The sequence below is a fragment of the Marmota monax genome, unplaced genomic scaffold, assembly GCF_021218885.2.
Source record: "Marmota monax isolate L192 unplaced genomic scaffold, Marmota_monax_Labrador192_F-V1.1 WCK01_AAM20220418_F8-fsc00046, whole genome shotgun sequence".
Taxonomy (NCBI): domain Eukaryota; kingdom Metazoa; phylum Chordata; class Mammalia; order Rodentia; family Sciuridae; genus Marmota; species Marmota monax.
In genome coordinates this window covers 10,824,747-10,838,468 of record NW_026692486.1, presented here as the reverse complement: position 1 = coordinate 10,838,468, position 13,722 = coordinate 10,824,747, and the positions used below count along the sequence as shown (strand labels likewise).

The window sequence follows — 13,722 nt, the reverse complement described above, 5'->3', positions numbered from 1 at the left end:
TGATTTAGATTCTGATTTCCCACTAACTAGCTGTGTGTCCTTCCACTAGTGACTTTAACACTTTGTGTCTCACTTTTTCTCTACTTTATTGTAGGAATTATAATTTCAACCCTATAGAGTTTTGAACATTATAAAATAAAAATCACTTTATTCTGTAATCCCCAGAAAGTGTTTATTCATAGGCCAGGAAATTGGCCATTGTCATAAGTGCTCAGTTTCATTAGATGTGGAATGGGAAAAATAGTATCTCATCTCATAGATGTAAAGCAGGTGTAAGTTGCTTGGCAAATAAAAAGGAATTAGTAAATTGTAATTGTTTGGTTAAGGGAAGGGAAGGGGACATGAAGAAGAAAATGAGAAAAAAAATTTGAAAGAAGTATTCTGAGAAAAATAATACTTGAAATTATGATTTCCCATTGCCTTTTCCTTAGTTTGTTCTTTCTTTAGATTTTCTAAGTTTTTAGAAGTTTTAATGTGTCAGTATTTAAACTGAAGGTCTCTCTTCTGTCTACCTAAGAACAGGGGGACAAAGTGCTAGTAAAAGTGCTGGTATGAAGAACACTTCTTTCATAAATGAATTTTACATCATAAATAAGGAATATAGAAAACTTACCATTGTTGTCATCAACTCAACATAAAGGCAACTCAACATACATTCTCCTAGCATTTCCTCAGTTCAAGAATCATTTGATAGACTTAAATTCTGAATAGGCTGATGAATGAATGAATGATCTATCAATAAAAGAAAATGCAAAGGAAAAAAAAGAGGAACTTTGTCTCACTTTTTCTACCTAGTTCTACACCGGGTTTCCTTTTTTATCCCTTGAAGTCTCTATCAGCTTTCCTTGAGCAAATCTTGTTTTAAATTAAGAATACAATGTTGTACATTCCAAATTAATTTGCTTTGTATCTAAATAAGTTTGGGCTGCTAAAATAGAATGCCATATAGTTCTGGAGGCTGAATGTCTGAGGTCAGCATGCTTTCATGGTCGGATTTAGGAGAGGGCTTTCTTCCAGGTTACAGATTACTAACTTTCTGTATCCTTACAAGGTAGAAAGGATAATTATTTGGTCTTTTATAAGGGCATTAAAACTTTTAATGAGGGCTTTACCCACATGACCTACTTACCACCCCAAAGACCCACCTCTTAATATGCTGTGTATCCTTAGTATACATGTATTAGTCATGATCATTAGGATTAGGATTTTCACATGTAAATTTGGAGGCACACAAACATTCAGTCCATAGCACCATTCAAGTTCATTCTGTGAATTTCAGGTAGACCTATATCATAATAAAGGTGTTTATTATTTAACACCTATTTACTTAGACATGCTGTAAGATTATTTTTATCTTAGGAAAGAAGAGATTGGTTTTTGAGGTTCACTGCCTCTCTTAGTCTTCTGGGACTCATGTTCAGACTGTTAAGGAGTCTTGCAGTGTGTTGGAAACCTGAAGGAATTTAATCCAAAATGATACTGATTATTAAAAATACACCAGCTCCTTATCTCAAATAAATGTAGCACTAGATTTTTCCATTCCAAATTTATCATTATTAATTATCAGCATCTCATTCAGGACCCTAAACTAAACTGTCTCCTATTTTTATTTAGCAATTTTGGTTCATTTTCTTTCAAACAGTTGATTTCAGTCAGATAAGAAATATTCAAGATTCAATAATTTAATGTGGAAAAGTTCTTTCCATACTTAGCAATTATAAATGCACCAAATTTGTTTCTTTTGGACTCCATTGGCTTGGTTATATTGTTTTATTTATTTTATTTCTCATTTCAGGGAATTCCAGGAGGGACTGGTAATATTGGTTCACCTGGTTACCCTGGCAGGCAGGTGCAGTAACTATATTTACATTTCTCCTTTTATATTTCTCTTGGTGAATACATTGTATGTTCTGATTTTGAGAGTTAATGTTCAAATAACAGTAGGTTTACTTTTATTAAATAATGAAAGAGAAATAATTTAAAAATCAAAGTTGTAAATTTTTTTCAAAAATTTTACTTTGAAAGTTTTGTTTGAAATGGGAGTGGGGCTTTTAAACATGTTTAATGTGATTATGCAGTGGAACCTTCAAAATTAAAATACCCAAGAGTCTAATAAGTTCTTAAAACAGCTTCATGCCATTGACCAAAATGAAGTAAAAGAAAGAGTTTTTAGTTTTAAGACTGTCCATTATAAGCATTATTTTTTAATAACACACTTACAAAAACCTGGGAAATAGTTGCCACTATCAAATACTTTTATCTAAATTGAATTCAGTTCTTTTGTTATACTGCTTTGAAAATTTATTTAATCATTTCATATGTATTTTCCTCTAATTTCATAACTTTCCCTAACTTCTTAATGTGACTAATAATAGAGCAAGTTTTCCTTCCTAGGCTTTCAAGAACTGATTATTTCTAAAATTAATTAATTAAATGTTGAAGTCTGCATTTGTTATCTTTTTTGTATTCTTAGGAATGAAGGGAATAATAAATCTAAAAAACAATCTATTTTAACAAAGTCTATTGTTATGCCTTCAAAAATAAGTAGAGGTATTATACATTATACTGCTATGATTAAGAGATGATATATGTTGTCTGAGAAATATAAAATATGAATACTTCAGCATATGGACATTGATTTAAAATTTAAAATGTATTTATCTTTTAAAATGTATGGGGATATCTTTTAGAGTAAGTTAACTTGAAGTGTTTTAAAACAATATAGAAATGAGAAATATTTCAGTGAAAAAATTTTTATCTGATAATATATATTAATGTATTATATTTAGATAACTAAAATATATTTGTGTATACATTATATTCAAAGAATCTTTTGGTACTGACATTCCTTGCACATTTGTAATTTTCATTAGAGTTTTCTAAATAGAAAGTTTGAATTTGATAATATTTAAATGATAGCTGTTTATATTTTTATTAATCTTTTTGTTAATAAGTTTTTAAAAGCATTATAGTATGATGACAATGTCTTTTGTTCACACTAGGGTTTAGCTGGACCAGAAGGTAATCCAGGTCCTAAAGGTATACGAGTAAGTAAGCATTTTCATCATTTTGTTAAGTGTGTTTAACTAAAAGTAGAACGAAATACACCAAGTATTTACCATTTTTCTGCCTTATTTTAGGAGATCTGAATTTAATGCAAGCTTAGTCTGAAAAGAATATGCTTACTGTTTCGATTTTATGCCACAGAAAAGAGTCTGATAGTACTAGGCTTTGCAGTGTTATTTTCTATTAATTTCCAGTTCTTATCCTAATGTCTGACATGTTAGAATGTGCTTTATAAACATTTGTACTATTGTGTATACATGAACATACACAAAACTAAAAGTCATCATGAAAAAAATTGAAAAGTTGGAGAGAATCTTAGTAGTTCAAGGTGAAAGTAAGTTTACCTTGTAAAAATTATAAGGGGTAAGGAAACATCTATAAAGAAGGAAATAAGCTTATTATATTTTGAACATCCCATCTACTTCCAAACCATTAAATGAAATGTTAGCCACTTTTAATAATTAAGAGAGTACATGTTATTATGATATATGTTGGGTGCTACAACTTAAAATCAAAGATGGTTCTATGATAATTAAAAAATAAATTAAATTTTTGTCTTTAAAAATTCTTTATTTTAAATAGCCAGGTATTTTCCTAAGCCTACTTATTTTTCTTTTATTATCAATACTGCATTTTAGAAATAAGCATAAAGCCTTTAAATAATGATGTTTTACATCTACAAAAATATTAAACTTTTTCAAATACTTTTATATGTGTTTTAATCTTTATTTTTCTATCAGCCCTGCAAAGTAGGAGAACAGAACTACCATCCATATTTTACAAGGGAAAAATAGCTTGCTAAGGAGCTTAACTTTGGCAGTTATTGCTTACTAGACCTGGAGCCAAGCTACCTTTATCTCTGTTGTTTCCACTATACCAATTTATTTATTCTTGCAATATATAAAAATATAATGGGGAAATTTATGTATTTTTTAGTAAAAATTGAACTGAAATCACATGGCTAGTTGGATTTGGGAAGCAAGAGGGGATTTGTGATTAAGAACATGGGCTGTAGAGTTAGGCTACGTGTTTTTTTGATAATCCTTTTTCTACTAGCTTTGTGTTTTCAGATGTCATTCAGCCCTTCTGTGCTTCATTTTTCTTAGGAATTTATAATAATGAAACTTAGTTGTAAGAATTAAATAAGATTAGCATTCTTAAATAAAGCCCAGTGCCTAGCACAGGGCATGCACTTCCTATGTAGATTCTATATTGATTATTTGTTTTTTGGTTTTTTTTGGTCCTCTTTTATTTTTTTTTATTGGTTGTTCAAAACATTACAAAGCTCTTGACATATCATATTTCATACATTAGATTCAAGTGGGTTATGAACTCCCATTTTTACCCCAAATACAGATTGCAGAATCACATCGGTTACACATCCACATTTTTACATAATGCCATATTAGTAACTGTTGTATTCTGCTACCTTTCCTATCCTCTACTATCCCCCCTCCCCTCCCCTCCCATCTTCTCTCTCTACCCCATCTACTGTAATTCATTTCTCTCCTTGTTTTTTTCCCATTCCCTTCACAACCTCTTATATGTAATTTTGTGTAACAATGAGGGTCTCCTTCCATTTCCATGCAATTTCCCTTCTCTCTCCCTTTCCCTCCCACCTCATGTCTCTGTTTAATGTTAATCTTTTCCTCCTGCTCTTCCTCCCTGCTCTGTTCTTAGTTGCTCTCATTATATCAAAGAAGACATTTGGCATTTGATTTTTAGGGATTGGCTAGCTTCATTTAGCATAATCTGCTCTAATGCCATCCATTTTCCTGCAAATTCCATGAGTTTGTCATTTTTTGGTGCTGCGTAATACTCCATTGTGTATAACTGCCACATTTTTTTTATCCATTCATCTATTGAAGGGCATCTGGGTTGGTTCCACAGTCTAGCTATTGTGAATTGTGCTGCTATGAACATCGATGTGGCAGTATCCCTGTAGTACACTCTTTTAAGGTCCTCAGGGAATAGTCCGAGAAGTGGAATAGCTGGGTCAAATGGTGGATCCATTCCCAGCTTTCGCAGGAATCTCCATACTGCTTTCCAAATTGGCCGCACCAATTTGCAGTCCCACCAGCAATGTACAAGAGTACCCTTTTCCCCACATCCTCACCAGCACTTGTTGTTGTTTGACTTCATAATGGCTGCCAATCTTACTGGAGTGAGATGGTATCTTAGGGTGGTTTTGATTTGCATTTCTCTGACTGCTAGAGATGGTGAGCATTTTTTCATGTACTTGTTGATTGATTGTATGTCCTCCTCTGAGAAGTGTCTGTTCAGGTCCTTGGCCCATTTGTTGATTGGGTTATTTGTTATCTTATTGTTTAATTTTTTGAGTTCTTTGTATACTCTGGATATTAGGGCTCTATCTGAAGTGTGAGGAGTAAAAATTTGTTCCCATGATGTAGGCTCCCTATTTACCTCTCTTATTGTTTCTCTTGCTGAGAAAAAACTTTTTAGTTTGAGTAAGTCCCATTTGTTGATTCTTGTTATTAACTCTTGTGCTATGGGTGTCCTATTAAGGAATTTGGAGCCCGACCCCACAATATGTAGATTGGAGCCAACTTTTTCTTCTATCAAGCGCAGAGTCTCTGATTTGATATCAAGCTCCTTGATCCATTTTGAGTTAACTTTTGTGCATGTTGAGAGAAGAGGATTCAGTTTCATTTTGTTACATATGGATTTCCAGTTTTCCCAGCACCATTTGTTGAAGATGCTATCCTTCCTCCATTGCATGCTTTTAGCCCCTTTATCAAATATAAGATAGTTGTAACTTTGTGGATTAGTCTCTGTGTCCTCTATTCTGTACCGTTGGTCCACCCGCCTGTTTTGGTACCAGTACCATGCTGTTTTTGTTACTATTGCTCTGTAGTATAGTTTGAAATCTGGTATCGCTATACTGCCTGATTCACACTTCCTGCTTAGAGTTGCTTTTGCTATTCTGGGTCTTTTATTTTGCCATATGAATTTCATGATTGCTTTATCTATTTCTACAAGAAATGCCATTGGGATTTTGATTGGCATTGCATTAAACCTATAGAGAACTTTTGGTAATATCGCCATTTTGATGATGTTAGTTCTGCCTATCCATGAACAGGGTATATTTTTCCATCTTCTAAGATCTTCTTCTATTTCTCTCTTTAGGGTTCTGTAGTTTTCATTGTATAAGTCTTTCACCTCTTTTGTTAGGTTGATTCCCAAATATTTTATTTTTTTTGAGGATATTGTGAATGGAGTGGTTGTCCTCATTTCCATTTCAGAGGATTTGCCGCTGATATACAGGAATGCCTTTGATTTATGTGTGTTGATTTTATATCCTGCCACTTTGCTGAATTCATTTATTAGTTCTAGTAGTTTCTTTGTAGACCCTTTTGGGTCTTCTAGGTATAGAATCATGTGATTTGCAAATAGTGATAATTTAATTTCTTCTTTTCCTATTTTTATGCCTTTAATTTCTTTTGTCTGTCTAATTGCTCTGGCCAGTGTTTCGAGAACTATATTGAATAGAAGTGTTGATAGAGGGCATCCCTGTCTTGTTCCAGATTTTAGAGGGAATGCCTTCAATTTTTCTCCATTCAGAATGATGCTAGCCTGAGGCTTAGCATAGATAGCTTTTACAATGTTAAGGTAAGTTCCTGTTATCCCTAGTTTTTCTTATGTTTTGAACATAAAGGGATGCTGTACTTTTTCAAATGCTTTTTCTGCGTCTATCGAGATGATCATATGGTTCTTATCTTTGAGTCTATTGATGTGGTGAATAACATTTATTGATTTCTGTATATTGAACCATCCTTGCATCCCAGGGTTGAATCCTACTTGATCATGGTGCACAATTTTTTTGATGTGTTTTTGTATCCGATTCACCAAAATTTTATTGAGGATTTTTGCATCTAGGTTCATTAGAGATATTAGTCTGTAGTTTCCTTTCTTTGAGGTGTCTTTGTCTGGTTTCAGAATCAGGGTGATGTTGGCCTCATAGAATGAATTTGGAAGAGCTCCCTCTTTTTCTATTTCCTGAAATAACTTGAAAAGTATTGGTATTAATTCTTCTTTAAAGGTTTTGTAAAACTCCGCTGTATACCCATCCGGTCCTGGGCTTTTCTTGGTTGGTAGTCTTTGATTGCTTCTTCTATTTCATCCATTGATATAGGTCTGTTCAAATTGTGTGTATCCTCCTGACTCAGTTTGGGCAAATCATATGACTTAAGAAATTTATCGATGTCTTCACTATCTTCTATTTTATTGGAATATAGGTTTTCAAAATAATTTCTAATTGTCTTCTGTATTTCTGTAGCATCTGTTGTGGTATTGCCTTTTTCATCCCGTATGTTAGTAATTTGAGTTCTCTCTCTTCTTCTCTTCATTAGCATGGCTAAGAGTCTGTTCATCTTATTTATTTTTTCGAAGAGCCAACTTTTAGTTTTGTCAATTTTTTCTATAGTTTCTTTTGTTTCAATTTCGTTGATTTCCGCTCTGATTTTAATTATTTCTTGCCTTCTGCTACATTTGCTGTTGTTTTGCTCTTCCTTTTCTAGGGCTTTGAGATGAAGTGTGAGCTCATTTATTTGTTGGTTTTTTCTTTTTTTGAGGAATGACCTCCAGGCGATGAATTTCCCTCTTAAAACTGTTTTCATTGTGTCCCATAGATTCCGATATGTTGTGTCTGTATTTTCATTTATCTCTAAGAATTTTTTGATTTCCTCCTTTATGTCTTCTGTAACCCATTGATCATTCAGTAACATATTGTTCATTTTCCATGTGATTTAGGGTTTTTCCTTCCTTCTTTTATCATTGATTGCCAGTTTCATTCCATTATGATCAGATAAAATGCATGGTATTATCTCTACCCCTTTATATTTACTGAGGGTTGCCCTATGGCATAATATGTGGTCTATTTTTGAAAAGGATCCATGTGCTACTGAGAAAAAAGTATATCCACTTGATGATGGTTGATATATACTATATATGTCAGTTAAGTCTAGGTTATTGATTGTGATATTGAGTTCTATAGTTTCTTTATTCAACTTTTGTTTGGAGGATCTGTCCAATGGTGAGAGAGGTGTGTTGAAATCACCCATAATTATTGTGTTGTGGTCTATTTGATTCTTGAACTTTAGGAGAGTTTGTTTTATGAACGTCTCAGCACCCTTATTTGGTGCATAAATATTGATAATTGTTATGTCTTGTTGGTGAATGGTTCCTTTTAACAGTATATAATGTCCTTCCTTATCCCTTTTGATTAACTTAGTCTTGAAGTCGATTTTATTTGATATGAGGATGGCCACCCCTGCTTGCTTATGAGGACTGTGTGCGTGGTATATTTTTTCCCAACCTTTCACCTTCAGCTTGTGTATGTCTTTTCCAATCAGATGTGTCTCCTGGAGGCAGCATATTGTTGGATTTGTTTTTTTAATCCATGTTACCAGCCTATGTTGCTTTATTGGAGAGTTTAAGCCATTAACATTTAGAGTTACTATTGATATATAGTTTGTACTTCCAGCCATGTTTGATTATTTATCTTTTTTTTTTTTAATTTAGTTTGTTTCTCCATGATTAGCTTTCCCCCCGCCCTCTGTCTTTACTGAGGTACTTCCCATCGTTGGTTTTGGTTATTGTTTTTCATTTCTTCCTCGTGTAGTGTTTTGCTCAAGATGCTTTGCAGTGCTGGTTTTCTGGCTGCAAATTCTTTTAACTTTTGTTTATCATGAAAGATTTTTATTTCGTTGTCGTACCTATAGCTTAATTTTGCTGGATACAAAATTCTTGGTTGGCATCCATTGTCTTCAGTGTTTGAAAATCGTTGTTCCAGGATCTTCTCGCTTTCAGCGTCTGTGATGAAAAATCTGTTGTTAACCTTATTGGTTTACCCCTGAATGTAATCTGCCTACTTTCTCTTGTAGCTTTTAGTATTTTCTCTTTGTTCTGTATATTGGATATCTTCATAACAATGTGTCTTGGCGTTGGTCTACTGTGATTTTGTATGCTCGGTGTCCTGTATGCATTGACAATTTGTATATCCGTATCCTTTTTTTGTTCTGGAAAGTTTTCTATAATTATTTTATTCAGCAGATTGCTCATTCCCTTGGTTTGAACCTCTATACCTTCCTCTATCCCGATGACTCTTAAGTTTGGTTTTTTTATGTTATCCCATATCTCTTGGATGTTTTACTCGTGATTTTTTACCAGCCTTTCTGAGTTGGCTAGACTCTTTTCAAGATGATATATTTTGTCTTCATTATCTGACATTCTGGCTTCTACTTGCTCCACTCTGTTAGTGATACTCTCATTTGAGTTTTTAATTTGGTTTATAGTTTCCTGCATTTCTAGAATTATTGTTTGATTTTTTTTTATAATCTCTGTCTCCTGATAAAGATGCTTATTTGCTTCTTTTATCTGTTTATGTAATTCATTTTCAATGTGTTCTTTCACTGTTTGAATTTGCTGTCTCATATCCTCTTTAAGATTCCATTCCATCTGTCTAAGGTATTCTTTGAGTTCTTTATTTGGCCATTTTTCTGATGCCTCTAGGTCCTCCTGAATATTTAGGCTGTCCTGCATTGTTTGTACTCCTTTTCTTCCTTGCTTTTTCATGCTGCTCATGTTACTTCTTGTTCTGTTTGACTGCTGAGTTACTGTTTACTCCTATAAATTTATTTGATGCTGTCGCCGCCGGTTTCAATGAAGTTATCTCCTCCGCTGCATTCTGATGTCGTCAGTTCTCTGCCATGGTGGTATCCCATGCAAATGGCGACAGTTCGTTCCCTTTACCGGGTGACCAATGCAACGGGTGGGTCCTGACTGGCTCTCCCAAGCCCCGTCTCAATCCTGTGGCCACTGCCTATGAAGACTCGGTTGGTATTAACCTCCGCAGGTTCAGAAGGGCCGACCAGTTGTTTCAGCGGGATCGTTTAGTGCTGAGTCACAGCGGTTTGTCTGCGGGACACAGGCAAACGGGAGCTTGAATTCAGCTGATCCGGGCTCCGTGTGTGTTCTGAGAGTTCCAGACTGTTCGCCCCAGATCCACGTCAGCTCAGCATTGCCTAATGATCCTGAGCAAACAGCATTTAGATGGTTTACAACTCCCTATGCCCGCGCAGCTGAAGAGGTCAGAGACTTGATCTCTCCACGCCCACTGCCATGTTCCAAAACTCAGCTTCTTCTCTATATTGATTATTTGAATTTGAGAGTTTCTTTTGTGCATGAGCTAATGTGTGTCTTGTACACATTTGGAGTATATACTGTACTGCTTATTGTTACTGCATTTTCTCATCTTGCTTTAGTGATTCATATAACTTTATAAATTCTTTTTTATACTGCATTATACATTTTTTTCTTAGTGATTTTTTTCTCATTTGTATTGAAAATTCTTGTGTAAGCTGTAATACTTTAAATTGTACTTTTAGGTTTTGACAATCAGCTTCATAGAAATATTTTTCAAGTCATATCTACTCTTTTTTATTATTGATTTAAGTATGTAATTAGTCATTTTAGGAAATTGTAATAAAATAATGACCAAGTATCATTTATATAGAAATTTACACATTATGAAGACATTTCCACAATTTATGTTTTATTTTATCTTGAAAATTTGCTCTATGAGAATGCTGATGCAATCTGGAAGGCATTTCACATTTATTTACAAATGGTCTCAAATGTAGACTTTTGACACAAACTTCAAATCTGGTTAAAAAGACAAAAATCACAGTAATGTACTTATAGGATTATAATATTTTTTTCTTTTAATTTGTTTCCTGTTGCTGGACAATAATACTACATGTTATTCATTGTGAATGAACATTTTTGTGAGTCACATAATATACTATCTTTTTACTGGTAGTTGTTTGACTGCATTTTTGTTTTTAAGAGAATTACTATATTAAATGTAAACATTTAAAACAGACCATAAAATTTTAAACTCTCCTTTGGCATTTTTTTTGGGTTATAATATGCAAAGTGCCTCAAATAGTAAAAGTATGTATGACTTCAACTGACCCTCTTATTGGTCCTGCTGGTGACACAAAATTCTCACTCTCTGAATCTACTGCCTTTAATCTAAAAGCAAAAAATACATATTCTTATTGTTTTAGTCAACTTTCTGTTATTATAATAAAATACCTGAGATAAGCAACATATGAAGAGGAAAACAGTTTATTTTGTGGATATTTTAGTCCATGATCAGTTGGCCTCATCACTTTGGGCCTATGGTGAGTCTATATATCATGGCAATATATAATGGAATAAAACTACATTATGAGCCAAGAAGCAAAATAGAGAGAAAGGGACCAAGGTCCAACAATCCTCATGCCCTCAGTGACTTGGGGGTCCTCTCACTAGGCTCTACCTCTGAAAAGTTCCACTACCTCCTAATAATATCACCCAAGGGACCAAGCCTTAACACATGGACTTTCAGGGACATTTAAGATCAAAACTATACCAGGTTTTTAAAATAGATATTATTTGTTGCATTACACACCTCTAGTTTAGTGGTGGTATTTTGAGAATTACCACAACTTTGTGTGATTTCTTTGGCGGGTACTCATAGCATTATTCCCTTTAAAATATTTAATTATCAGTTTTATATATCAGTTTTTTATATCATTTTTATAGCCTGCATAGGCTATGTTGAACTGAAGTCTGACTTTTCAAATCTATGTTCTCAGTTAGTTATTTAAAAGTTTATGATAGATGCATCCATTAGGATGTCTATTTAATTTATTTATAACCAAAACAAAAGTACATTAAAATAAAATTTATCTGTTTACAATCAGTCAACTGTAACTGATAATTAAAGCTTACAGATTTTGTCATGATAATACCAAGTGCTTTTGTGTTCTTATTTTAAAAGAAACATTCCCATTCTCCAGCTGCTTGGCTGTCAAGTAAGCAAATTATAGATGTTTTATTTTATTAAAGTTAAATAGAAAAGAACTAATTTTTTCTTATTTTTTGCTTCTTCATACAATCTGTAGTACATGAGATAATTTTATGTGTGTTTTTGCCTTATTTTTAAAAAATATTCCTCCTCCTTTGACAACACTCAGCTAGTTCTGTTCCTCAGGAACTAAATCCGTGGTAAAATTTTTATTCCAAGCTACTTAGAAATGATTCCTAAGACATTTTCTGTTTTAATTTTTAAAATTATGGTAAAATAACACAACATAAAATTTGCCATTTTAACCATTTTTAAGTGAACAGTCAAAGGCATAAAATTCATTCACATTGTTGTGCAGCCACCACCGCTATCCATCTCAGAACTGTTATACTTCCCAAATTGAAATTCTGAACCCATTAATAACTACCCCCACCTCAACCCCAACCCTGGTCTTCTACTTATTCTCCCTAAACATTTTATTACTTTACATACCTAATGGAAACAGGTGCCTAAATAATATCTGTCCTTTTGACTGTCTTGTTTCACTTAGCATAATGGTCATCAAGGTTCATCTGTGTTATGGCATGTCTCAGAATTGCTTCCTTTTTAAGGCTTAAACACAGTATTTATTCCATTGTATGTATATATCACATTTTGTTTATCTGCTCATCTGTTGATGAACATTTGGGCAGCTTCTGCCTTTTGACTATTGTGAATAATGCTAACTGTGTGAATAATGCTGTGAATAATGTATGAGTGTACAAATGACATTTACTTATTTAATCCTCATTGCAGAACATTTACTCTGAAAAGTCATCCATTCTCTAGTTTAGAATAAGTAGGCTTTATGTATAACCTAGGAAAAATGGTCTCCTGTTTCTGCTTCAAGTTCTTTTGTAACTTGTCTTTCCTCTGTATCCTAAAACTATTCTCCTATCTACATTTCATCCTCTCTCAAGTCAGTGATGATTATTCTCTTTGTTTTCTCCTCAGAGCTCTAATCTACCTTCTAGGCTTCAGACATATTTGTCCTTCAAATCTTTTATATCTCTATGGACTCTTTTTATGAGTCCCATGTCTCTAATTTTCTGTTAAGATAATTACACTTATGTTCCAGCATGACCACAAACTCAAAGTGACTAACAAAACTCATCTTTTCTACAAAACCACCTTCCTTGTTTGCTTTTTGTGTTTCTTCAGTGCTTACCATTTGGGGATTAATCCAGCCATAAACCTTAAAGTCATCTTTGCCTTGGTCCTTAAAAAGAGATAAGATCTGTTGACCACTGAAATCCAAGTGAGTTTTAAAAACTGCATTTTGTTTAGACACAAACCATATCTATTTTTTAATTACTCACAGTATAAATTTCAAATTCTCTGTCATGTATAAAAGACCTTTCCTGATGGACAATTGTTACCTTTTCCAATCTAACCTCTTGTCCACTAACCACATAAACTAACTAGTTGCAAGTCATTATACATGCTGTGTCATTTCATTCCAGTATATTGACTGATAGCATATTATATTAGCCATACCTTTCCATTTCTTCAAGACTCAGCTCAAATGTTGCCTCCTCAATAAACCAACCTTAATTTTCTCTTTAGGCAAAGCTGGCCATTCTGCTTCCATAGTTTTCATTGTGTCTTGCATTTATCATATCACCTGTTACATAATCATGTCACAATTATGATATTATAATTATTTATTTGTATGATACTCTTTTTTGAGGGTAATGATTTTCACATTCTTTTTAAAAATATCTTTATTTTTTAATTTTTAT

At 33.4% G+C, this 13,722-nt stretch overlaps 1 protein-coding gene across 1 annotated transcript in view; it reads left to right on the top strand.

The window, feature by feature from the left end:
• Col24a1 (collagen type XXIV alpha 1 chain) overlaps positions 1-13,722 on the top strand; it is a 393,162-nt gene that overhangs the window by 83,395 nt on the left and 296,045 nt on the right. The window contains exons 10-11 of the mRNA XM_046443140.2: positions 1,796-1,849; positions 3,003-3,047. Coding sequence (XP_046299096.1) covers positions 1,796-1,849; positions 3,003-3,047 — 99 coding nt within the window. The remainder of the gene's footprint in view (positions 1-1,795; positions 1,850-3,002; positions 3,048-13,722) is intronic.